The 26,587-nt window shown below is 38.9% G+C and overlaps 2 protein-coding genes across 4 annotated transcripts in view; one reads left to right on the top strand and one right to left on the bottom strand.

The window, feature by feature from the left end:
- Positions 1-9,972, bottom strand: part of LOC127419798 (translocating chain-associated membrane protein 1-like) — a 47,063-nt gene extending 37,091 nt beyond the window's left edge. Inside the window, exons 1-5 of one of the 2 annotated variants that reach the window (XM_051661536.1) lie at positions 9,723-9,972; positions 6,586-6,646; positions 4,009-4,133; positions 1,088-1,204; positions 949-1,007 (exon numbers count right to left, since the gene is read on the bottom strand). In XM_051661536.1, coding sequence (XP_051517496.1) covers positions 949-1,007; positions 1,088-1,204; positions 4,009-4,133; positions 6,586-6,646; positions 9,723-9,842 — 482 coding nt within the window. In that variant the 5' untranslated portion in view covers positions 9,843-9,972. The remainder of the gene's footprint in view (positions 1-948; positions 1,008-1,087; positions 1,205-4,008; positions 4,134-6,585; positions 6,647-9,722) is intronic. The other variant, XM_051661538.1, reaches the window with a different exon arrangement.
- A 739-nt stretch (positions 9,973-10,711) lies between these two features.
- On the top strand, positions 10,712-19,111 carry LOC127419794 (protein AAR2 homolog). Of its 2 annotated transcripts, none has more exons than XM_051661530.1 (4): positions 10,712-10,791; positions 11,202-11,960; positions 12,674-12,903; positions 17,622-19,111. In XM_051661530.1, exons 2-4 carry the CDS (start codon positions 11,204-11,206, stop codon positions 17,787-17,789), a joined length of 1,155 nt encoding a protein of 384 aa, XP_051517490.1. In that variant the 5' UTR covers positions 10,712-10,791; positions 11,202-11,203; the 3' UTR covers positions 17,790-19,111. The 2 variants fall into 2 exon arrangements, with proteins under 2 accessions (XP_051517490.1, XP_051517491.1); XM_051661531.1 differs by having other exon boundaries at positions 10,719-10,791; positions 11,199-11,960.
- The last annotated feature ends 7,476 nt before the right edge of the window (positions 19,112-26,587 follow it).

The raw sequence follows: 26,587 nt of genomic DNA, 5'->3' as shown, positions 1-26,587 counted from the left end.
TCCTTATTACGGTCCAGGGTCATGATTAATTTTATAATTTTTTATATAATTAATTGCACTGAATTAACACATTAAATTGACAGCCCTAAATATAATATAATATTAAAAAACAAATTGTTTATTTAAATCAAAGTTTTTTTTTAAATCAAAGTTTCATTTAAAATAATCCTTTTGGGTTTTTGGCACTATTACTACATGAATGATACCTCAAAATCATAGAGATAAGTGATCAGGCTTATAATTTTCACCTGGCGGACAATACAGTGGAAAGAAAATCCCTTAATCTTTTAGCTTGGGCCAGTAAGCAACCATCTAGCAACCACTCAGAACATTGTAGCAACTGTACAGCAATGCCCTGGCAACCACTTACAATGACCTTTGCAATTTGGTAGCGACTTTTGCACAGAAAACACCACTCATGTTTCTTCAGGAAATATACAAATCTTGCTATACATGCAACTACAACATAAAAACTACAAACACTGCTGTAAGAATGAATAGCCACATTTCCACTATTGGGCCAGTGCGGGCCAGGGCTATCAACTGGTCAGCCGAGGCCTATAGCCTCAGCCCTCGAGCCACGAAACCAAAATCGATCTGCATTACCAACATTGGGCCAATAGCCCCGCAGCATTGCTCTAAACCCATCCTTAATACGCCACCATGGTGCCAACGTCACACACCCACCATTTCACGTGCAAGATGGAAGCTCAAGCTGAGGTATCAGACTCTAAAGTCTAGCTAGCCCTCCAAATCAACATGGTGGAGACTGAAGCTGCAGTTTTTGGTCTTTGCTTGGTGGAAAGCGAGACCTGACTCAGCGAAACTCCGCCTTTGACATTGACCCCACCTCAGTCCAACGCAACTGGCCCTGGCACGAACTAGCATGCTTTATTTGGCCCGATAGTGGAAACGCGGCTAATGAGTGTCACATGATCGTTTACTTACGCCATGTGGGTATGAGGATAGCCTTCCCAAAGAAATGTCGGATTCGTCACAAATTCCTCCTGTGAAAAAAGAACAATTAGTTATTTGGTGCACAAACGAGGAAAGGAAATATGTGAGATCTCATGTAGAAATGTCTTACATTGGTAAGAATGCTGCAGCCCCAGATGAAGGAGAACAAGTAGAAGGCAGCCAGTTGTCCAGACTCATTAAACTTACTGTGCTTTGTTTTGGACAAGTGTAGTCGACGATTGATTTTCTGTGGAGACAGAATCAGGTTACTGCTTTAGGCTGGTCATGAAAGACAGTTTAAATACATATTTTCCAATGAAATGTGAATGCTTTGATTTATGCACAGATGATAAAAACTAACACACATCCAACTGCATGGGAGAAGATATAGGCAGGGGTTTTCAAACTTATTGACCTCCAAATGAAATTACCTCTTGCAATGGCCCCCTTCCTCAAACATAAAAACAGTTATATATTTCAGGGCTCAACAATAAGGATGGCCTGCTGGCCCAGGGCCATTGTGAAAAGAGTTTCAGGCCAGTTGTTGTCCTATTAGGCCAGTGTTGCTGACAATAATTGAATATTGAAGAACTGAACATTGTTTTTGCAAATTCTGCTGATTTAAACTTGTCACAAAGGTAATGTTATCTAACTACCTAACAGACACGGTTTTGTCCAAATTGCGAGAATGACAGTAAGAAATGGGTTGAAAATTGCAAACTAATAATTAATATTAATCATTATATGCATCAAATTCCATGGTTTTACAGCAAATGTGGCTTATATTTATATAAGCTTTCATGAAGCCAATTAAATGCCACTATAAAAACCTAGTAATTTTTTGTAAAGATTTTTTTTAAATTAAAAAAAAATGTTATTATTATTTTTTTTTTCCTTTTTCACCCAATTTGGAATGCCCAATTCCCAGTGCGCTTTTTAAGCCCTCGTGGTCGCGTAGTGATTCGCCTCAATCCGGGTGGCGGAGGCCACTCCGCGTCTGAGACCATCAACCCGCGCATCTTATCACGTGGCTTGTTGAGTGCGTTGCCACGGAGACATAGCGCGTGTGGAGGCTTCACGCCATCCACCGCGGCATCCGCGCTCAACTCACCACGCGCCCCACCGAAAACGAACCACATTATAGCGACCACGAGGAGGTTACCCAATGTGACTCTACCCTCCCTAGCAACCGGGCCTAGCGAACTCCATGTAAAGAAAAATTAAATTTAAATAAAGATTAAAAATGTAGCACGTAGAAAAAAATTGCTTAAAATAAAATGTATTGTATTTTGTGGTGTGGCCAGTAAAAATACAGGGCAAGTAAAAATATGAGGCTCCGGTTCAACTGAAGCAGCAGAAACTGTCTTTACTGTTGAGTAAGGATGCTCTGATTGATCGGCCACTGACCGGTATTGGCCGATATTCACTTCCTTTGAATCGATCAGTGGTCTCATAATTTGGCCGATCATATAAGTCGATCACTCATGTCGCAAAAGATGCCATTTATCGGTAAATTCGACGACTGATTCATCAAAAAAATAAAATAAATATTGGTCGATCTCTAATTGTATTAGCAACAGGAAAACTCTGCTAACAGTGAGAGTAGAAAGCTTACATAAAACCAGTTATGACAGAGCTTCTGATAAAAGGTTAGTGATCTGTATTGGCCGATCAGATGTCAATAAATCTGATCTGAAAGGTTATCGGTATCGTCTGTAAAAATCCTGATCGGAAGCATTCCCACTGTTGAGCCCTGTGTTTTCATATATCAAAGATTTTTCTGCGTGAGAATAGAAGTGTGATGTCATAAATAAAAAAAAATGCTATATTAAATAATTGGCTCTTATATTTATACACCACTTAAGCTAAAGCATATAAAAAATAATAATAATATTATCCGGAAAATATGTAACTTGCATTAAATTGACAGTGTATTGTTTATTGAATAAAATAATGATGAACCTCATAACTTTGAAGTGGACTTTAGAAGAAAAAAATGAAATGGTAATTATGTCAAATTAAAGTCCTTTTGAAAAATATTTTTTCTTTCAAATTTTCCACAAATCTCTTAGTGCCCCCTTGCGGCCCCCTGGACCCCAGTTTGAAAACCCCTGGATATACCTACATAGGAGAACATTTTTGAAGAAGGCCAACTTACAATGGTGCAAATCTTCGCTAGGAAAAGATTAGGGCTACAATTGACTATTTTGATAATCGATTAATCGGATAAAAAAGCAAAATTTGATTTCCAGTATTTTATTCAAATATTTATTTAAACACAAATTATTGCATTTATTAAAAGGTTTAAATTCTAAATGTTACAATATAAACCATGCAGTTAAAAAAGAAAACTGTTCAATTTAAACCACTCAGTAATAAATGAAAATAAGGAAAACAAAACCACAATCCAAGTGTTGATTGGTAAGAGGTAGAATGTATTTTTTTCTAAACATTTAAGGGACTCTGTATAGTTACTGATCTTCTCAAATATAATTTCTTGCATTATAAGTAGGATTTCAATTATGGTTACATTTAAACCTAAATTTGATGCCCAGAATCACTTGTGGTAAAGAAACAGTTTTACAAAATGGAAATACAAACCTGATTTAAAATTCATAAAATGTATATACAGTATCATAAAATATAGAAAATATCAGTAATATTAAGGTGATACACTAGAGAGAAACTAATCTCAAGCACTGTCAACACATCTGGTGTGACATCTGGCCCACATTAAAATGTATGCTGATGATCTCTGAAGTGTTTAACATAAAGTTCCCCTCAGTGCTGGACAACTTGGTTTGTGTTTTTTCCACTTCAACATGTTTCTGCCATTTTTCCAAACAAGTTTTATCATACAAACACATTTTTTTTGTGTTGTTGCAGTACTAGTCAAGATGTTAAAATAAATCTATGCATACCTATGAACTGCTTCACACCAAAAGCAAAAATCTTGATTTCCACGTGATAACGTTTGCAAAAATATGTGCATATGCACAGTCAGTGAATTAGACCCATATATTTTGCACAAGTCAATGAGACATTACTCACATCAAGTATGTACTCTTGAATCAGGGCATGAAGAATTATAGCGATGAGCAGGTAAAAGAACACAGTAGCAATGTCTTTGGGACCGTACTTGTAGTAATTCACCGGCTCCGTCTTGTCCTCTGTATCTAAACAAAATCAAAAAGCCACATGAAAGTATGCTCATCTCCAACTCAAAATCTCAGCACATTATGCACTCATTAGGGATCCAAACACTGCAGCTCTTTTAGAGACAATTTTTGCAAACTGTCTCATCATACGTCCTGTGAAGTCATTGTGTTGATGAGGTTAAATGCCAGATAATCTCTACCATCAGTTCACAAAGACTGATTGAGTTTTTACAACCGTATCACCTACAGATGCTCCTGACAAAAAGATTAGTAATTCGTCAAATCGTTTCACAAATACAAGCCACTACAATTGTCGGGTGTGGCCCAGTTTGACTGGCATGTATCTTCTGAACGCAAACTCCAAACATAAGGAAAACTGGTACACATGGACAAAAGGGACATCTGAGGCCAGACACCAATTTTTTCAAATTCTGGCTCAAGGGGACACTATAAGCCTCAGGAACATTGTGGACTAGAATTTAAATTCCTCTCCATTCTGAATCGTGAATGCTTCAATTTAGATAAACTGTAATTTGCATATTTTTGGGGAAAACCTAGGACCTTATTTTTTTATGTGCCATCAGTTATTTGTCCAAGTTATTACAATTGACGGCTTTCATCTATACACAAAAGAAATCTAAAACAATGTTGATTTATCAGATCATTTGAAGATATCAGGCCGTGTCCCAAAATGCCTAATTTACCAATATCTTCTGAGAGCAACACTCAAAAAGTTCATAAAACGCACAAAAAATTTATACAAGGAGAAATTTCATCAATTTCTGGTCCTTGGGGGCACTATAACTAAATAATAAATAAGTTAAAAAGAAAGCTTAAATCTGCCACAAAAAGAGTTGTATCCACATAATCCATAGCATTTAGCCTATTCTTTAAATTTGGCAATTGTGGATATTTTCTTTACTTTTCTCATCTGCTTGGACCCTGAAGATTGATGCTTGCTATGGATGCTTGCAATGGAATGCCACTTGAAGTCGTAATTCCAACTTGGAAAGTAGTGCGGAAATTTTAAACTCTGATATCGCTGAGATGCAGGGGCGTGACGTCAACACAAACATGTCGGCACCCAAGAAGATGTACAAAATAAGTGATAAACATTGACTTTTATTAAATAATATCGATAAATTAGTCAAAGTTCCTACATTACATGATATTAAAGCTTGTTTAACAAACATTAGCAGGGTAGCAGGTGTTCAAAGCATGGTCAATTATACTCTCTTTTGATAATCGTACATCTGTAGCACAAATGCTAGTGTTGCAAATTGTTTATAAATTGGGTTGCTAGGAGACATCTCTGGTGACAGTCAATGACCTGCTAATCTAACGGGAGCATTGCAGTTTTGTTTCCTTAAACGTCATCTTTCGAACATCTGGCAATGGAATGCATTTATGGTTGGAGATCGGAGATATCAAGTAGGAATATCCCACATCCGACATGAATGGAACGCAGCATAAGGCCCAAATATACTTCATATGAAATTGAAGAACGAACGGGTGTGACGTCATTTAGACTGGCCAAAAAGACTGTTTTTGCATTTGTTTCGGTGGTTCATAACGGCTCGCCTGGGCGAACTTTTAGGAAAACTTTAACTGACTGCTGAACACCTTCTTATTGCCATTGGTCCACATCATCAGTAGGTGTGACCTGGAGCTCCACCAACCTTGACGCCAAAAGCTCATTCTGTTTATGTTGTTCAGTCAGTCAAAATCAGTCAACATGAACACACCGGCGTGTAGAATTATTAGCAAGCTGGTGAATATTTACCTACATCTGTACGATCATTCATGTAAAGAAATTTTCCAAGACCATGTCATGCATTTTTTTTTGTTTAATTAGTCTACAAAAGGAATCAAATCTACTCAAATACTCTCAAGTTCCCATTTACTCATGTGCCATCTGCAGGTATAGCTATTCACACATCTGCCCAAAGTAAGATTTTATCATGTTACAGTTGTAACATTCTTTTGTCTGTATTCTTAACATTAACACTCCTTTATACACCCATCTTTGCAGTAGTATCAGTGCCATCATAAATGACAATAACAGTGTAATCGGCGCATGTTATAGCATGTTAGCGCCATGAATTCTAAATGTAAACAAGACAAATTAAACATTTTCTACAGCATATATTACTTAAAATCATCATCAAGTGTTTAAAACAACTCCTTTTACTGATCTCATGTGAATTCTACTCATAGAATGAGGCATAAAGTCATTGATAACACATTTTAATGTCACATTAGTTTTACATGTATTGTCCTCATATTTAAATGCTCCTCTAAATGCCTCCCACAGCGGTGTGACTGGTGTCTGAATGTTCACAAACAGTATACTGTTGCTTGGCTGTTAAGAACTTATTTTTACCCCTGAACGAAGAACAAAGAAGAACTTCTCCAGAAGTATATTGAGGCCTTTAGCTGCATAAACAGATCCTGAGGTGGACAAACTTACCCAGGCTTTGAGTGACATTGTACTGGATGGTGATGAACATGATCGCAAATTTTGCTGTCACCTGCAATTGAGAATATAAGTTATATTAATACATACAAACATAATGCAACATATGAGATTCAAAAACCTTTAACAATCCAGCATTTCATATTCCTCCCATTCTGCAGGACAGTTTGAGATCAGATTTTTAAGGGTAGCTTTTACACATTAGCTTACATACTGTTGATTGTCATACTGTATATCAAAAATAGTTCAAATATAGTTTATGGTAGTTAAAGAGAGACTATTCTGATCAGAACAATGATTATTTAACCAAACATATATCTCTTCTCTCTTCATACGACTGATGCTGGCACCAAACCTAGATCAAATGGTATCACTGCAATGAGGAAGCAAAACAAGGGCATGCAATCAAGCTGTTAATGTTTTCACTATTTAGAATAGTTCATTGCTAGATCGTTCTGCACTTCTATTCTGAGTTCTATTGTTTAGAGCTGCAAAAACAAGTGCAAAATAACCTTTGTCCCCCCTCATCAATCATCATGTTGCTATATTTTTTATCTTTTATTTACAGTGCCTCATCATACCCCTTTGGAATAGTCACTTTTTTTGTCTTACAGCCTGAAATCAAAACCCATTATAACAATTTTTTCCAGCTTTATTTACAAATTTTGCCTTACAACAAAAAGGCACCCGTTCAAAAACTTTATAAAAGAATAAAAACTAGAATAACAGGGTTTGAATTAAGGTCATGGCTCTGACTTGGCCACTTGACCTTCCTATCCTTAAGCCACTGCATTGTTTTTTTGGTGGTGTGATTAAGGTCACTGTTGTGCTGAAAGGTGAACCACCTGCTCATCTTCAGTTGTGGACTAGTAAGAATTTGGGTGTAAATGGCACCATCCATTTTCCCTTCAAACCTGACCAGTTGTCCAGTCCCTGCTGAAAAGGAACATCCCTACAACATAAAGGCCCAGATATACTCGAACGAAATCGAAGAATGAATGGGTATGATGTAATTTAGAACAAAATCTGGCCAAAAAGGTGTTTTTGTTTTGGGTGCTCATCTGGGCGAACTTTCAGGAAAACTTCTAACCTGCTGCTGAACACCTTCTTACTGCCATTGGTCCACATCATCGGTGTGACCTGAAGCTCCACCCACTACGGTGTGCAAGACCATGTCATGCAATTTTTTTGTTTACTTAGTCTACTAAAGGAATCAAATCAGCACAAATACTCACAAGTGCCCATTCACTCATGTCTCATCTGCAGCCAAAGCTATTCACACATCTGCTAATGTAAGAAATGCCTCTCTTATCATCATTCTTTTGTCTGTATTTTGCCCATAATTACTCTTTTATACACCCATATTTGCAGTTGTATCAGTATCATCATAAATTACAATAACAAAGTGTTATTGTATTTGGCTGCGTGTAGCGTGTTAGCACATTAGCGTCATGAATTCAGAATGTAAACGACAAATTTTCTACTGCATATATATATATAAACTTTTTCTACTGCATATACACCAATGAGCCAAAACATTATGATGCCTAATATGCTGTTGGTCCTCCATGTGCTGCCAAAACAGCCACGACCCACAGAGGCATGGACTCTACAAGACCCCTAAAGGTGTCCTGTGGTATTTGACACAAAGGCATTAGCAGCAGACCCTTCAAGTCTTGTAAGTTGCAAGGTGGAGCCGCCGTGAATTGGACTTGTTGGTCCAGCACATCCCACAGATGCTCAATCGGATTGAGATCTGGGGAATTTGGAGGCCAGAGCAACAGCCTGAACTCTTCATCATGTTCCTCAAACCATTCCTGAACAATGTGTGCAGTGTGGCAGGGCACATTATCCTGCTGAAAGAGACCACTGCCATCAGGTAATACCATTGCCATGAAGGGGTGTACCTGGTCTGCAACGATGTTTAGGTAGGTGGCACGTGTCAAATTGGCATCCACATGAATTGCCCAGGGTTTCCACTTCACTTTTTCAGAAGAGGCTTCTTTCTTGCCACCATGCCATTCAGGAAAGCTTTGTGTAAAGCTTGGGAATCTGCTGTCACATGCACAGACAGGTCAGTCTCAGCCATAAGGGCTTGCAAATCCTTCAAAGTTGCCTTTGGCCTCTTGATAGCTTCCTTGATCAATATCCAATTTGGAGGGATGGTTTGATCTAGGCAAGGTTTTGGTGGTGTCATGTGCTTTCCACTTTTTAAAAATGCTCTGAATGGTACTCTATAGGTCAGAAACCTGTGCCTTTGCACAATTTTATCCCAGAGCCCTTTTGAAAGCACCTTTCCAACCATGGTGAATTCTTAAATTCATTACCATGCAGTACTAGTAATGGAATCCTCATGGAACAGCTGGTTTTATTCTGAAGTAATCAAAACAACTGATGTCAGGTGGGGTCCAATTGGCCAGGTTTGTGATCTTAAGGGTGTTTGGTTGCACCTGAGCAAGTTTGTAATGGTTACTCTAAGGTGGTTGATCACTTATCTAAACCAGGTATTTTACTCATTCATTTTTAATAATTGTTCAGAATTTGTAATATGTTATTTTCACTTTGATGTTGAAGGTATAATGTGTAAATACAGCTGGAAAAGGTTAGCTTGAATTTATTTATATTTCCATGATGTAAATTAACATGACAAGGTATGATGACTTTCTATAGGCACTGTATCTATGATTGTGGCTCATTTAAAAATGTGTGTCTGTCATGTGTACAACAGATCCAATACAAGTTGAATGGAAATAATTTATTGTTAGAAAAATTAATTAACTTTTGTCAGTTTTTTTTAAAGCATAATTCTTAAGCAAAACGGTGATCTGATGACAAAAGTCAAGTGACGAAATATCAGTAGTTTTTTTCACATCACTGCATCTCTAAATGATTGCATTTTTCTTAATATGAATAGATATAATAGGAACATATAATATGCATGTTTAATGAGGTGTCATTTGAGTTATTTTGGTGTATATATGATTATTAATAACCAGGAATATATAAAACGACTTATTTACGTGTATGTATGATTATAAATAAGCTAAAACATGCCACCTAGCAGGGTACGTGATAATATGCGTTTAGTATGTAATAATGTTATATTAGTGTATACATTACATAATAATAACCTCAAACATGAGTCCTAGTAGGATGATCATGGCCACACACGACACCATATCCGCGTGATTCTGGATGACAAACTCGTGGCTGAGCACAGGCGGACTCTTGTTCTTCTTTCGGAAGCCCATCGCTGCTCTCTCTCTCAGGTAATCAACAGCCGTGTTTACTGCAGATACTCGCAGGTGACGCGCACAGATCAACAGATCTCCAGTATATTCACACTGTTCATGTCATGAAATCTTCACCACACTCACACCCTCTTACGATGTGTGCCGGAAGCGGTGAAGGATCCTACCAACGTGTTGCAATAAAAGTCCATACTACAAATCGTTGTTCTTCAGCAATCAGCAGCAGAAAAAAATGGATTCATATGCCCCTTTTTATTATCACTCGGATTCCCCCACATATGTGGTGTTATAACGTGACAGAAAGATTCTGATCTTCTTACACTGTTTGAAGGAGATCCCATCACTATTTTATAGTATTAACAAACAGTTGTAACTGTGTTATTGTGGCGATAACTTATAACAAATTATACAAAAGCGAATCAATAAAAGTCCTGCGCAGAACCAGAAATATTTTCAGTCAGACATGCATATTTTTGTTCGACTAGTTAGACCGCATGTCTGACTGAAACTGTACATTTAAATTCAGGATAGCCACAATTCATTTTCATAAGACATGCAATAAGGCCTACCTTCCGGAATGTTTGTAAGATATACATTTTATTCATAATCTTGAAACTCTCTTCTAAATTATTCTTTGTTTGTGTTGTTTTTCTGCATTTTAAGAGATCCAGGAACCAACTTGTTCCTACTCTTATTCTACATACTGCATTCCTTTTATATAATTTATTTGATTTATTTATTTTTTCAGGAAAAGTTGAGCTTTTAAGTGAACACATTTCGTTGTCAACAAGTGATGCATGTTGCTGCACATTTGACAAATAAAACATTGAACGTGTACTTGGGACTTTTATTTTGATGTCTTTTATTTACCGGAATTTTGTTTCTTGATTCACACAAGCATGGCCTGCAATTAGAAATTTTGGATTTGTGACTGAGCGCAATCATTTTGGTATTATGAGTTTATTTATTTTTGTATTTACAAAATATTCATTTTACTTCTTGATTTCCTATTTTTATGTTTATTAATTGTCTGTTATTCCTTGGAAATCTAGCTTTTCATTTAGGTTAGCTTGCTAATGTAGAGCTTTATCTAAATAACATTTTATTAAACTCATAAAAATAATCGTATCTATCACATTTTATAGCAATATGCAACTTAATAGAGATAACAAAACTTTTTGGGACAGTAACAAGTGATAGTATGTAATATTCTAAGCTGTCATTTGTTCTTTTATGACTTCAGACACCTAAAACAATGACATATTTTTTAATAAACATTTACATCATACAGTAATGCTGTTTAAGAAATGACAAAGTGAATATACAATATATAATATAATATGTATTTACATTCAGCAGAAATGGCAGGAACAGACATGGACCCTGAGGTGGCTCTGGGATTGTTTGAAGAAGGCGCCACGCTGGTCTTACTTGGTGTTCCTGAGGGAACCGAGTTGGGACTCGATTACAAAACCTGGACTTTGGGTCCTCGGTTCCGCGGGGTGAAGATGATTCCTCCAGGACTTCACTTCCTCCACTACTGCTCGGCCAACACTAATGGCGCCTGTGGCGAGATCGGTCCCAAAACAGGTCTGTTCCTCACCCTGAAACCACGGGAGGTGATCGTAGCACACTGGAACGTGAGAGAAGAAGATCTGGACTTCTCTCAGAACCCAGATGAGGTTGAGCACATGAGGGCCAATCTTCAAGAACTGGATGCATATTTGGGTCCCTACCCATATGACACCCTTCGAAAGTGGGTGTCCCTCACTGATAGACTCAATCAGGAGGTTGCTAGTGCACTGCAACCCCTCAGTGGTCGGGTGTGTGCCTTCAGTGATGTGATCCCAGAAGTGCAGCTGACCCATACTAAAGACAGGGCAGAGCAGAATCTTCCTCGTAATGATCGGGAATGTCAGAATATGAAGGAGGGGTTGGACAGACTTCCTCGGATGAAACTAAGAGAAGGCACAGAGTTGCGCTTTTCCAACATTCCCAAACAGGCATACCCGCCAGGCGCCACACCTGCTCAGATCACTCAGTATAGTATGGATCTGAGCTACTCTCTCAACTGCGTACTTGAGAGCCATTATAAAGAGCAGCCGCTCAATGTACTAGGTGAGCATTGGTTGTCCTCACTCTAAGTATTACACCTCATTTGTCCCACACCGTTTGTGCTACAGGCATGAACAATACCTCAAATCATGCAGCTTGTCGAGGAGAGTTGTGATTTAACTTTTCTCCATTTTCCCCTAGCGGACATTAAAAGAAACCCATAGATTTACATTAAAGGAGGGAACCAAGCCATATCCACACTTGAGGGTGGGCTTTTTTTTAACTGGGCTAGAAAGCAACCACCCAGAACTCCCTAGCAACCGCATATCAACGTACTAAAACCATTCAGAACACTCTAGCAACTACATATAGTGTTGCCACCGGGATCGTACCGTATTTAAAGATGAAATGATGCAGCCCATGTCTAATCAATATGGGACGTGGTTTGTTTTTGTTATATTTAAGCCCGTTGATGGCATCATGGCAAAATCGTTAGGTAAGGGACCGTCTGAAAACTTCAGCCAGCAGACCCCCCCAAACAACTGTCCCGTATTTTATTAGCTTAAAAAGTGGCAATCCGAAGCACATAGTAATGTACTAAAACCACTCAAAACACTCTAGCAACCACATAGCAACACGCTTAAAACCACTTAGAACACCCTAACAACCGCATAGCAATGTAATAAAAAAAATCAGGAAAATTGTTACTATAACTGTTATGAATTATTTAATCACAGAACATGATCATGGAGTAATACATTGTTCTTCTCATGTAGGAGAGCTGCAGTTTGCATTTGTATGTTTCCTCATTGGTAATGTGTATGAGGCGTTTGAGCACTGGAAGACACTACTGGCTCTGCTGTGTCGCTCTGAGGATGCCATGAGAGAGAGGAAGGACCTGTATCTGGGACTCATTGCTGTGCTCTATCATCAGCTGGGAGAAATCCCTCCAGACTTCTTTGTGGATATCGTTTCCCAGAACAACTTTCTCACCTCCACACTGCAGGTACAATTCACACAGTTTTCCTGTTCAATCCTCGTATCAACAGAAAGAAATATAAGGCTGTTTGAATTGAGCATGTTTACACACAATGCCACAATTGCTCACTGGGGGGGTGGGATGTTAGCTTGTTGATGATGTGTTACAGAGGAGAGTTCTTCTAAAGATCTCTCCTGAACAAAGTTATTGTTACATATACACTTACACTGGCCCATTGACCCCATTTCCATCTGGTATTAAGATGTGTTTCAGGTGATCCTATCACATCTGGTCAGGTGAGACACATGGCTGTTTACACTTGGCCATTTAAATGTGTCTCCTGTGACCACTTGTGTTCGGATTTGGAGGGGAGGGTCTCTGTTTCATGATGACATACATCAATCACTATGTCCATGTGTTACTGCATGATATGAAAGCGCAATAAAGTCAGAAAAGACAAAGAAAGCATGAAAAAACAGTGCGCTGTTTCTCCCAGATGCATTGAAATTTAATCTAAGCACAAGTGCAACATGTCAAGCAGAATTATGTTATTTTAGTGGATTACCTGTATGAATGGAGCTTCAGGTGTTCGTGCTTGTCATCTGTGTTGATATCAGACACACTAAAGAAGATCTGTGAAGCTCTTGTGATTGTGATTAGGTGTTCTCTCTCTCAATGGGGTGCGTGGTAAGTTGTGCATGGATCGCGGAGAGTAGCATGAGCCTCAACATGCTGTGAGTCTCCGCAGTGTCATACACAACAAGCCACGTGATAAAATGCACGGATTGACTGTCTCAGAAGCGGAGGCAACTGAGACTTGTCCTCTGTCACCCGGATTGAGGTGAGTAATCGCACCACCACAAGGACCTACTAAGTAGTGGGAATTGGGCATTCCAAATTGGGAGAAAAGGGGATAAAAAAAAAAAAAAACTCTTGTTTTAGTGCAGCGGTTCACTGACAAGTTAGGGGTGGTGCTTCAGTGCTCCATGGACACATGCGTTTTTGACCACATTCGTATGTGGTTTCTGTGATCCGATCACAAAATGTTTTAGACCACATTTGGACCTATATTTAGGGCTGAACACGTGATCGGATCACTCGATACGCATCTTAATACCAGGTGGAAACGGGGTCATAATGTCTGTATTATCATGAAAAATCTAAGCAAGTGTCATCCGCAAACAAATGATGTTAGAGCTTTTCACAGAACTAACTTCACTAGGGTTGGGAACCGAGAATTTGTTCTTTTTCATAACCGGTTCCATATTTTTAAAAATGCCAGAGCCATTTCGAATTGCATGACTTTTAGTTTGGTTCCAGTACTATACAGTGCATCCGGAAAGTATTCACAGCGCTTCACTTTTTCCACATTTTGTTATGTTACAGCCTTATTCCAAAATGGATTAAATTCATTATTTTCCTCAAAATTCTACAAACAATACCCCACAATGACAACATGAAAGAAGTTTGTTTGAAATCTTTGCAAATTAAAAAAACAAACCAAACAAACAAAAAAAACACATGTACAGCCTTTGCTCAATACTTTGTTGAAGCACCTTTAGAACTAATTACAGCCTCAAGTCTTTTTGAGTATGATGCTACAAGCTTGGCACACCTATTTTTGGGCAGTTTCTCCCATTCTTCTTTGCAGGACCTCTCAAGCTCCATCAGGCTGGATGGGGAGCGTCGGTGCACAGCCATTTTCAGATCTCTCCAGAGATGTTCAATCGGGTTCAAGTCTGGGCTCTGGCTGGGCCACTCAAGGACATTCACTGAGTTGTCCCGTAGCCACTCCTTTGTTATCTTGGCTGTGTGCTTAGGGTCCTTGTCCTGTTGGAAGATGAACCTTAGCCCCAGTCTGAGGTCCAGAGTGCTCTGGAGCAGGTTTTCATCAAGGATGTCTCTGTACATTGCTGCATTCATCTTTCCCTCGATCCTGACTAGTATCCCAGTTCCTGCCGCTGAAAAACATCCCCACAGCATGATGCTGCCACCACCATGCTTCACTGTAGGGATGGTATTGGCCAGGTGATGAGCGGTGCCTGGTTTCCTCCAGACGTGATGCTTGCCATTCAGGCCAAAGAGTTCTAACTTTGTTTCATCAGACCAGAGAATTTTGTTTCTCATGGTCTGAGAGTCCTTCAGGTGCCTTTTGGCAAACTCCAGGCGGGCTGTCATTTGCCTTTTACTGAGGAGTGGCTTCCATCTGGCCACTCTACCGTACAGGCCTGATTGGTGGAGTGCTGCAGAGATGGTTGTTCTTCTGGAAGGTTCTCCTCTCTCCACAGAGAAACGCTGGAGCTCTGTCAGAGTGACCATCGGGTTCTTGGTCACCTCCCTGACTAAGGCCCTTCTCCCCCGATTGCTCAGTTTGGCCAGGAGGCCAGCTCTAGGAAGAGTCCTTGTGGTTCCAAACTTCTTCCATTTATGGATGATGGAGGCCACTGTGCTCATTGGGACCTTCAATGCTGCAGAAATTTTTCTGTACCCTTCCCCAGATCTGTGCATCGATACAATCCTGTCTCGGAGGTCTACAGACAATTCCTTGGACTTCATGGCTTGGTTTGTGCTCTGACATGCACTGTTAACTGTGGGACCTTATATAGACAGGTGTGTGCCTTTCCAAATCATGTCCAATCAACTGAATTTACCACAGGTGAACTCCAATCAAGTTGTAGAAACATCTCAAGGAGGATCAGTGGAAACAGGATGCACCTGAGCTCAATTTTGAGTGTCATGGCAAAGGCTGTGAATACTTATGTACATGTGTTTTTTTTTTTCTTTTTTTTGTTTTTTTTTTTTTATAAATTTGCAAAGAATTAAAAAAAAAAACTTCTTTCACATTGTCATTATGGGGTATTGTTTGTAGAATTTTGAGGAAAATAATGAATTTAATCCATTTTGGAATAAGGCTGTAACATAACAAAATGTGGAAAAAGTGAAGCGCTGTGAATACTTTCCAGATGCACTGTATTTCATTCATTGTAAGTCAAGTCTGCGTTTCTTGATTTTGCCTGCCAGATTTAATCTTGGAGTATGCACAAATTTTTTTTTTTTTTTTTAGAAACTATTCAATTCTGATGACATTGAGAGAATTATTTTTACAGTATTTACTTCAGTATGTGTAGCATTCATGTAACTAATGACTAAAGTATTTCTAAAAGACTAGAGGCCGTTCAGACCAACGCAGTGCAATGAACCCAGAAAGCACACGGACATCTCTGAGATGTAAGCTTTAGATCTTTTCATCTGGAAATCATCTATTATCTGCTAAACATCTGAAAAAGATCAGATTTACAATCATTCTTAATCATAAACATCTCAAAGACAGTTGCTGAATGTCTTCTTGACATCTGAGACATACTTATTGACATACGTCTTATAGACGGCTCGCAGATGAGCAAAGAACGTAAAATAGACATCTAGATGTAAACACGCACTCATCAAATGGACCTCTGAGTGTTGAACGTGCTATCAGGGAATAGAGTATAACACAAGTGTCCGAGACACGTTTTTAACAGTTGAGGTACTTTTTAACTTGACAAAAGTACTCAAAAACATTGGGGCGCTCCTGTACGAGATGCCAAAAACACAGCGATACGTAATGCAGCGGTCAAAGACGTTCATTTAGCATTTAGAAAAACAACTGAAAAACAGCATGGGTGGACGCAACAACGCGTTTGGTTTGAACAGCTGCTTATTAACAAGACACAGCACCAATGGAAGTTCCTCAGAGTTACCTCTCAAAAAAGCAGTCTTTTGTTGACTAGATAAAAATCCACTTCACAGCTTTAGTAAGTAAAGTCCAGTCTTGAGTACTACATCATTGACTCTTACTAATGCGCAAGGTTAGTAAGTTTGTTAAGACTTTTGTGGTTTCTAACTAAATTAAGTCAATTCAAGTCAAGAGGAATTGTTCAAAGGGATTGGAATCAACCCGGAATCGGTACAAATTCCGTACAGTTCCCATCCGGGGGGACAGCTGGACCATTTGTCCGGGGCCTGGGCTTGAGGGGGGCCCGGACTGAAAGGGGGGGTCCACAGAAAGGCTATTCCATATTTTAGCAAATGCGTTCAGTGGGAGATGCGGATATAAATACGGAGACAGTGTTTAACCACGAAAGCCGTCAGGGTAGTACACGTTGATATCTGATAACTGTCAACACTCCCACGACGTCGGAAAACGGACTGGAGTGGGGCCCGCTGAATTAATTTTGTACCGGTCCCAAGAATTCCTGACTGTAGCCCTGCTTGTAACTGCACCTTTCTAAGCCACTTTGCAATGACTTCTAAGTAACTGGTGTTCTGGTCATTTTTAGTGGATGTACAGTATGAAGTCATTTCTTCTCAAGTTCACACAGGTGTCCTAGCAGAGCAACCACAGGTGGAGTTCAGCACATTTACTATGAACAGGTTTTACTAACGTTTGACAACCACAGAGTGTCACAATAAGTTTTGTCTTCATTTTGAAGTCTATATCTATTGTTTTATTCCAATCATAAACTTTTTATAATGCCTTGAAAAAGTGTAAAAATAAACACCACTTGCTTTGATATTTATCTAATGGAATGACATTTGTAAATTTAAGTATGATTGATGTGTCTAAATACTTTTAGTGGCCACTGTATTACCTACAATTGGAACAAGATTGGTCTGGCCTCGTTCTGTTCAAAACCAGAGATTACTTATGTCTTGGTAAATGCATTTGATCAGTTTCTTCTTTGCCTCCCTTTGTTGCTTTTCAGGACTTTTTTCAGTTTGCCAGCAGCCCAGGGGTGGACAGCACTTTACGGAAAAGAGCTGACAAATTTAAAGCCCATCTGACCAAGAAGTTTCGGTGGGATTTTGATGCAGATCTTGAAGATTGTGCTCCAGTGGTGGTGGAGCTTCCAGAGGGAGTCACTGTGGACTAAAGCTGTATCTGGGATCAACTTCCATACTGTGCTTGAAACTGCATGCTTGTAAAAAATATTATGCAGTGCAGTATGTAGTTTTTACATTTCTTTTCACATGAACACAGCTAATGTCTTTTCAAATAGCATTCATATCACTCCAGCAACAAAATATTCTCCTGTCACAGACTGAAATGTTTTTGACCATTGCATTTTGTTAAAGTCAGTTGTTTCACTACTTTGTTTTCTGTTGTTTTTGTCATTTTTGTGTTCCTGAATACCAAATATCACCACTAGAGGTCAGACAGAACACGTGTTATGTCTTTGAGTCTCTTGACAGTTCAAATCAAATCAAATCACTTTATTGTCACACAGCCATATACACAAGTGCAATGGTGTGTGAAATTCTTGGGTGCAGTTCCGAGCAACATAGCAGTCGTGACAGTGATGAGACATATACCAATTTACAATAACATCAAATTAACACAACACAATTTAAACATCTGATATACACATAATTACACTCAACAATATACAAATAATAACATACACTGTACAGTATACAGTACACACAATATAGAATACACATTATACAATAAAAAAAAGTATATATAAAATATACAATATATATAATTACAACTATAAAATATAGAAGTTGCTTTGAATTGTTGGACATCTCCGCATGTGTAGTTTTTCAGCAGGAATCACTTACAACCATGGACAGATAAATGGATTCTTATAAAATAGATATAAGCTATTATGAACATATGTAGCAATGCAGTCACGACTGTTTTGCTGCTGCCTCGGATATTAGGCATTAATGTGACATATGACAGGTGTGAAAGCTCAGAGGATCCCTAGGTAGTAAAACTACAGTTAATATGTGGTAGCTGATGTTTGCCAGAACTTTGCTGGAACACTATATTTTTGTAATAGTAATGCAGTTCAGTTACATCAATTAAGCTGATATACAGTTACAATATTGTGTTTTCAGTTTATTATTTCTTTATTTGTGGGATTGATTTAATTGAAGAAATGCTAGTTATATGCAGTGCTGGGAGGATTACTTATGAATTGTAATCAGGTACTGATTATAAATTACATGACAAACAATGCAATCAGTAACGTAATCTCATAGATTCGATTTTTGTGGTAATCTGATCCGATTACTTTTGGATTACTTTCAACCTAATTCTATTTTATTTTATGACACATGCATTTTAGTAGGATAATCATTTTAATATAAAAGTACAAAGAGGAAGAAAATGTATTCCATTCTTTTAAATTTTTAAAAAGTGCATTAAACATTACATGATTGAAATAAATATTAAATCTAACAGCAATGACAGCGCATGGCCAGAGTTTGTAATTCAAAACACTGAGACATCAAATTCATTTTATGTGCATAAAATAATAGCAGCATTACAAACATTAATGACCATAAAATCAACATAAAATGATCATAAAATTAACTCAAATTAATTATCATAAAATCAAAAGCAACAATGTTGCCTATATCAAAGCTTTCATCTAAAAACACTGAAACATTTTTAACCCTTACTGATAGTCCATCACCTATACCAAAGCTGAGGTGCAAGATATTAACTTTTGAATGGCAAGAACATTCTAAAAGAGCAAAATATTTTAAAACAGCAGAGTTCACACAAGGAACAGTTGAGTCAAGTTTTATGCAGTAGACTCCACTGCATCAGCAGCAACAGTAAAACGATGGGCTTTGTTCCAAATTGCTGCACATTTTGCAGTTGAACTACTGTGTACCCTGCAGGCAGGACACTTACTAGATCCTTTTTAGCAATTATGTATGAGCTGCACACCATTGGTGAGGTAGTAAGAAATAATATGATATATATATATATATATATATATATATATATATATATATATATAACATATCTAGTCCATTTTAAGTGCATAAAACAATAGAAAAATTACATGAACAGAGTAATGAACCTGAAATCAACAGCAATGACATTGCTAGGTCAAAGCTAACAGCTCAAAACTCTGATTACTTTGCAGATTTGTTTTTTTTTTACCATGGGAAAAGTAATCAGATTACTAATTACTTTTAAAAACACTTTTCACATAAAAGTTTGTTGTTCCATTCAACAAATTCAAAATTATGTCTGTACAGTATTTCCTCCTGTCACAGAAATGCAAACAGACATACAGTACATATGAACATAATTCATATTTAAATGTATTTATTCCCCATAAATAATATTATTTTAGAAATGTGTAACCCAATTAGTGTATTTAAAAGTAATTAACTTAATTGAATGTCAGTAACTGTAATCTGATTCCCAGAATTTTAAATGTAATGTATTACACTCCTAAAAGAAATGAGCTTACAATAACTAATTACTTTGTAATCTGATTACACTGAACACTGCATATTATACTGGGATAGGAGAAAGTATTTTAACTCTAAAGTCTCCATAAGAAAAAGTTAACACTGGGCTAAAAACAATAATTCTGGTGTGCTGCATTGTTTCCTACATTGCAGCTGGGTTACTATTTTGCTTTTTGGCAAACAGAAATGGTTTCAAACGGTTCTTTTTCAGCCATAGAGCTTTTGTGAAGGCCAGTTATTCAGGCAAATGAGAGAATAGGTTAAGGAAGTGAAATGTGGCAGTCAGCATTAAACCGTCTTTAGTCAGGTCTGTCTCTCTGACATGTTCAGATAAAGCCCATCACTGCCTGCAGAGTTTAGCTCGTAATCTTAATGAGTGGCAACTCGGAACTCTGTCCCTCTCATTTCTCATAATGCCTGTGATTATAATGGGGTGGGGTTAAATGGCTGTTTCTTTCTATAGCTTTGCTTTTCCTCACAGGAAGCTATAGTGCCAGCCACATGCTTTTCCTGCTATAAACCTCTTTTAGGTTGCTAGCTTTCTGGATTATTCATTAGGCTGTGTGTTGTGTACCCAAAATTTACCAGAAAAGCACACACTGTATAAACTCTCAAGCAGTGTACATGAGGATGAATATACTGGAGGTATATGCAAATTTGTTTGAGCTGGGTCTCTGTATTGCACATAAATATGACTTCTTCAGCCTTGTGTTTATCCCTGGAAGGATTTGGCTTTTGCATGCATGACCACTTGCTTCCCATGGTTTACATGGCTTTCTCAATACCACTTTTATTCAAACACCATTGAAAGGAAGTTTAGGGCTTGGCTCCATGAGTTTACATCACTGAATATGAAGAGGATCTAATATCCCTATACTATATGATTGACTATACAACAACTATTATAATTTTAGCCTCAGACAGCACGCCCACAGTCCATTCACTGTTCATACTGCTCACAAAAATAGCAAGCATGTTCCCCAAAACTCTCCAATTTGTTTATCTGTCATAACAACATTATCCACAACAAAACACTATGCGAAACACATCACATATGTTAATAAGATAACTTAGTATTAAGTACAGTAAATGTTATATCACCCCCTTGTGGTCTCCCAATCTATTACGTCTATATTAAAATGAAGGCCAACTGACAAAGCACACAAATTAAGCTTCTAATTTAAATTTCAGAATGTTTATATACCGATGCCTCAAAAACGTATCGAGAAAATAACATGCTGATCATTAATCGATGTATCATTATTTTATGACATTCCTATGTAGTTGGTTATGTAATGCAAACCTTTAAATTTACAGTACTCAGCATTAATGAGTACACCCCATTTGAAAATTAAGATTTTTAACTAATTCTCAGTGAACACTAGAACAATTAGTGGAATTTTGACAAAACAGTTTTATTAAACATTTGTTTTATAATGAACGTAAAAGGTTGGTCACCAACACCTTTAGGATAAGAAAATAATACATTTTATTCAAATGAGGTGTTGCAAAAATGAATACTCCCTACAACAAATTCCACCAAATCTAATATTTTGTATGGTCTCCATGATTTTTCAGAACAGCACCAACTCTTCAAGGCATAGCGTGAACAAGTTGGCAATATACTGCCACGTCTATTTTTCTCCATTCTTGGAGAATGAGCTCTTTCAGAGCCTGGATGCTGGATGGAGAATGATGCTCGACCTGTCTTTTCAGAACTCCCCACAGGTGTTCTATTGGGTTGAGGTCGGGTGACATGCTTGGCTACTGAATCACTTTTACCTTGTTCTTCCTCAGAAATGCAGCATTGGCCTTGGATGGATGCTTTGGGTCATTGTCATGTTGAAAGAGTGCTCGGCAACCCAGGGCGCTGAGAGATGGCAGCATCTTCTCTTTCAGTATTTTGCAGTACATCTCTGAATTTATGATGCCATCAATGAAGTGCAATTCCCTGACACCTGCAGCACTCATACAACCCCACAGAAGAACACTGCCACCTCCATGTTTTACTGTGGGTAGCATGCATTTTTCATTGTACTCTTCACCCTTGCGACGCCATTCAGTTTGGATGCCATCAGTTCCAAAAAGATTTACCTTTGTCTCATCAGACCAAAGTATGGAGTCCCAATATTCTACACCTTTGTCAAAATGGGCCCTGGCAAATGCTAAATGGGCTTTTTTGTGCATGGGCTTTAGCAGTGGCTTCCTTTGTGAATGACACCCTTGCATGCCATTCCTCTGCAGCGTACGTCGTATTGTATCACGTGAAACAGTCACCCCAGTTTGACTTTGTACAGCATTAATCAAATCAAATCAAATCACTTTATTGTCACACAGCCATATACACAAGTGCAATGGTGTGTGAAATTCTTGGGTGCAGTTCCGATCAACATAGCAGTCGTGACAGTGATGAGACATATACCAATTTACAATAACATCAAATTAACACAACACAATTTAAACATCTGTTATACATAATTACACAACTTAAAACATCAAATTAACACAACACAATTTAAACATCTGTTATACACATAATTACACTCAACAATATACAAATAATAACATACACTGTACACTGTGCTAACTGTGATGAAATTGCATGGCAATTTTCTTCAGCTCTTCTTAGCACAAAACGCTCATCTCGAGGTATTAACTTCCTTGGACGGCCTGGACATCTCAGAGAGCTTGCCACAAGTCCATCCTTTTTGAATTTTTGTATCACTTTCGCTACTGTATTCCGACTGATTAGCAATGCTTTACTAATAATCTCTTTTGTGTAAAGAAATTAGTTTCTTTCTCAAGTCTTGTGACATTTCTCTTCCATGTGGCTCCATTATTGTCAGTATTGAATGGGATGGGATTTAACAGGTTAAATACCACCCTTAATTGTCAGTTATCTGGCAGCCACCTGTGTGATGATTAATTAGACTCATCTGTTGTTGAATTCCCGTTAATTAGCATTTTATTCCTAAAACCTTCATAGGGGTGTCCTCATTTTTACACCATGGTCTTAAATCATTTTGGTCAAAAAAATTCTAATTTTCTTTTTTGTACTGACAAATCTCATTGCAACCAATAAACCAGAGTTGCTGGAATATTTTATTGTATAGGATCCCATAGAAAGAATTCATTCTAGAAAGAGACAGATAATTTTCTGAGAAATCTGTTGGGGTGTACTCATTTATGCTGGGTAATGTATCACCTTACATTTCATGCGCTATAAAAGTGTTAAGATGTCATAAGATAGCACTGTGTGAGGAACAGGGTGAAAAGTAAGTGTTTATGAACTGATAATCTGCTGATTTACTTGTGATTTGTGTGTAAGAGAATTAAAGTCATTGTTGTTGTAGTGCCTCTAATGTTCATTTCACCAGGAAACTTCTGCAATACCTACAACAAGCCACGTAAAAATAATTTAGAAAAAATGTTGGTATAGTAACGTGATTCTATGAGGCCAGGTTAGTTTAATTTTGTAGTTGGCATGAATGGCGAGTAGCTCCTGATCTCGATATCACTCCAGTTAGCAGCCATTGTTATCTTTTTTTTGCATCTTTGTCTGTCTAAAAATGTCTGAGTCTTCTTCGCTAGTTAGCTCCCCTGGTCAAATAATCACACAATAACTACGTCACACACTTCACAGCATCGGATCTATATAAATAATATAAATTATATTATATAAATAAACTTGAGCACTTTTCCTCACATCCAGCTTCTGCGTTGGTGCGTCCTATTCAGAAGTAATCATCCCTATTCCATTCGATGACAATTACCCTCCACTGTGAGACGTCTGAAAGGTTGACGCTGGTGAAGGGGAGGTGTCCTCCTCCTCCACCCTTAGGGAATTCCCGGTAGGGGATTTCCTGCTAGAGCAGTTGCGAGACGAAACCCTGAAGCACGAGCTCGACCAAGTGGAAGTGATTGATGGTCAATGCCTCCAGCCGAGCATAGCACTCACATATACATATTTTTCAATTATAAATGATCGATTGTATAGAGTGACACAGGACACTCAGATAAATGAAACTACAACCCAGTTGTTGATACCAAAAACTCGTCGGGAAATGTTATTCCAGATGGCTCATCATAATCCGATGGCAGGTCACTTGGGACAGGGGAAAACACTAAGCCATCTTATGGCCCATTTCTATTGGCCGGGCATTCACGGGGATGTTCGCCAGTGGTGTGCGGCATGTCGTGAATGTCAGCTGGTGAATCCGCCGGCCACTCCAAAAGCACCACTGCGCCCCCTTCTGTCGATCAAGGTTCCTTTTGAACTAATTGGCATGGACCTCGTCGGGCCATTAGAATGGACGGCACGCAAGCATCGCTTTGCGTTAGTTCTGGTGGATTACGCAATGCGATATCCGGAAGCACTGCCACTGCACAACATCTCAGCATGTAGTGTTGTGGAGGCACTCTTCAAAATGATCTCCCAAAAAGAAATCCTCACTGATCAGGGCACAGCTTTTATGTCACGTACACTATACGAGCTGTATGAATTATTGGGTATTAAATTGTTTAAGGACAAGCGTGTACATCCCCAAACTGACAGCTTGGTCAAACGATTTAATAAGACCTTAAAGAATATGATTCGTAAGTTCGTGCACAAAGATGCTTGGAACTGGGATAAGTGGCTTGAACCCCTGTTATTTGCAGTGCAAGAGGTCCCCCAAGACTCCACAGGGTTTTCCCCATTTGAATTGTTATATGGGTGTAAGCCCCGTGGCATGTTAGATGTCATGAAGGAAAAATGGGAGGAAGGACCTTCACAGAGCAAAAATGAAATTCAATATGTTCTTGACCTGAGAGCAAAACTCCATACATTGGGGCGATTATCACAGGAGAATTTGCTACAGGCGCAAGAATGACAGTCCCGGGGAGCTTTGCTATGGGAGTTTGCACAGGGAGATAAAGTACTTGTTTTACTGCCCACATCGAGCTCAAAATTACTCACGAAGTGGCCCTTTGAGGTCACACGGCGAGTTGTCGATTATGAGGTAGTGCATACGGATAGGGTTGGGGCACGTCAGATTTACCATCTCAACCTACTAAAACCATGGAGAGAGTTCCCAGCTGACAAGTCGTGTGTATTGGCCGCTGCCATTTCCAGAGTGTTTGAGTGTTTATATGTGAAGCTTAACCGTTACCCTGTTAAGTGAATGTGTTTTGTGTTATTAATAAATTTACCTTTGAGTTGGATTCGCCATCTCCTGCTTCCCCATTCCTCTAACCACCACACTGGTGCCGAAACCCGGGACTGGAGGAAGACGTGCTGTCAGAGAGCCCTTGCCGCTGATGGAGGATCGTGACGCCGAGGAGAGGAGTGGTTCGATGGTACTGGAGCAGTCCGCCAGGAGACAGAGGAGCAGGTCATCTACCAGGAAGCAGAGGAGCTGTTACCATCCACCAGGGGATGGAGGAGTCGCTGCCATCCGCAGGGATGCAGAGAAACCGCTGCCGTCCGCCAGGAAGCGGAGATGCTGTTGCTGTCCACCAGGGGATGGAGGACCCACTGCCATCTGCCAGGGGATGGAGGAGCCGCTGCCGGCCACAATGAGGTGGAGCTGAGTATTGCTGGACAGCTGACTGAGGACCAAATGGCACCGTGGTTGGGAACCAGAGTTTTTTTTTTTCTTTTTTTTTCTCTTTCTCTCCCTCTCTGTCACTCTCGCTATCTTTCTCTCTCCCCTCCCCTCCCCCTACCCAGGTACCCAGTAGGCGGGGAAGACCAGCCGGTGACAGAATAGCAAAAGGGACAATTCTTCCCCTCTTGGAAGGTGTGTGTGGGGGGGGGGGGGGTGTTGTAAGTCAGACAAGAGAGGCCTGGCCTGAATCGGGCGGTGGGGTTATGTGAGGAGGAGTGCGTGGCCGAGCGGAGAGGATTCACTCCCAGCATTGAGTTGCACAATCAGCGGGAGAGAGATAAAATGAGGACCCGGGGATGCCAGAGAGAGAGAGCGCGAGAGACGCACGCAACAGTGTTTTGTATGTGTGCTTTTGTTATGTTTTTAGTTCAGAGTTTTATGTTGAATTAAAGTCTTTTTGATTGTTAATCCGGTTCCTGCTTCCTTCTTTCCCGATGAACGAGAGGTCTGCCACACTTCAATTTAGATTTCACTGGATTTTACAGGGATTTTGCCTTTTGTTCTGAAGCAAAATATTAAGTTTATTGCTGCTGTTTATCAGTATATTTTGATTTTGATAAAATAAGGTGTTTTCTTATTTTACTAGTTTTTCACAAGTTCATATAGTCCTGGAGCGCATTAAGGTAAACGTATTTGGTATGCTGTCCATAAGAGTTACTGTGTAGACTGCGGTTACTATGGCTTTACTACAGTACTAATACCATGGTTAAACTACGGTTACTGTAGTGAAACCATGGTTAACGTTCATAAGGGATTGTCACCCTAATTCTGATTCAAATTCTGATTGTAGAATTAAATAA

Source organism: Myxocyprinus asiaticus, chromosome 29, assembly GCF_019703515.2.
Source record: "Myxocyprinus asiaticus isolate MX2 ecotype Aquarium Trade chromosome 29, UBuf_Myxa_2, whole genome shotgun sequence".
In the NCBI taxonomy this organism is placed as follows: domain Eukaryota; kingdom Metazoa; phylum Chordata; class Actinopteri; order Cypriniformes; family Catostomidae; genus Myxocyprinus; species Myxocyprinus asiaticus.
Note: the sequence above shows the minus strand (reverse complement) of the source record. Positions and strands in the feature narration are given on the sequence as shown.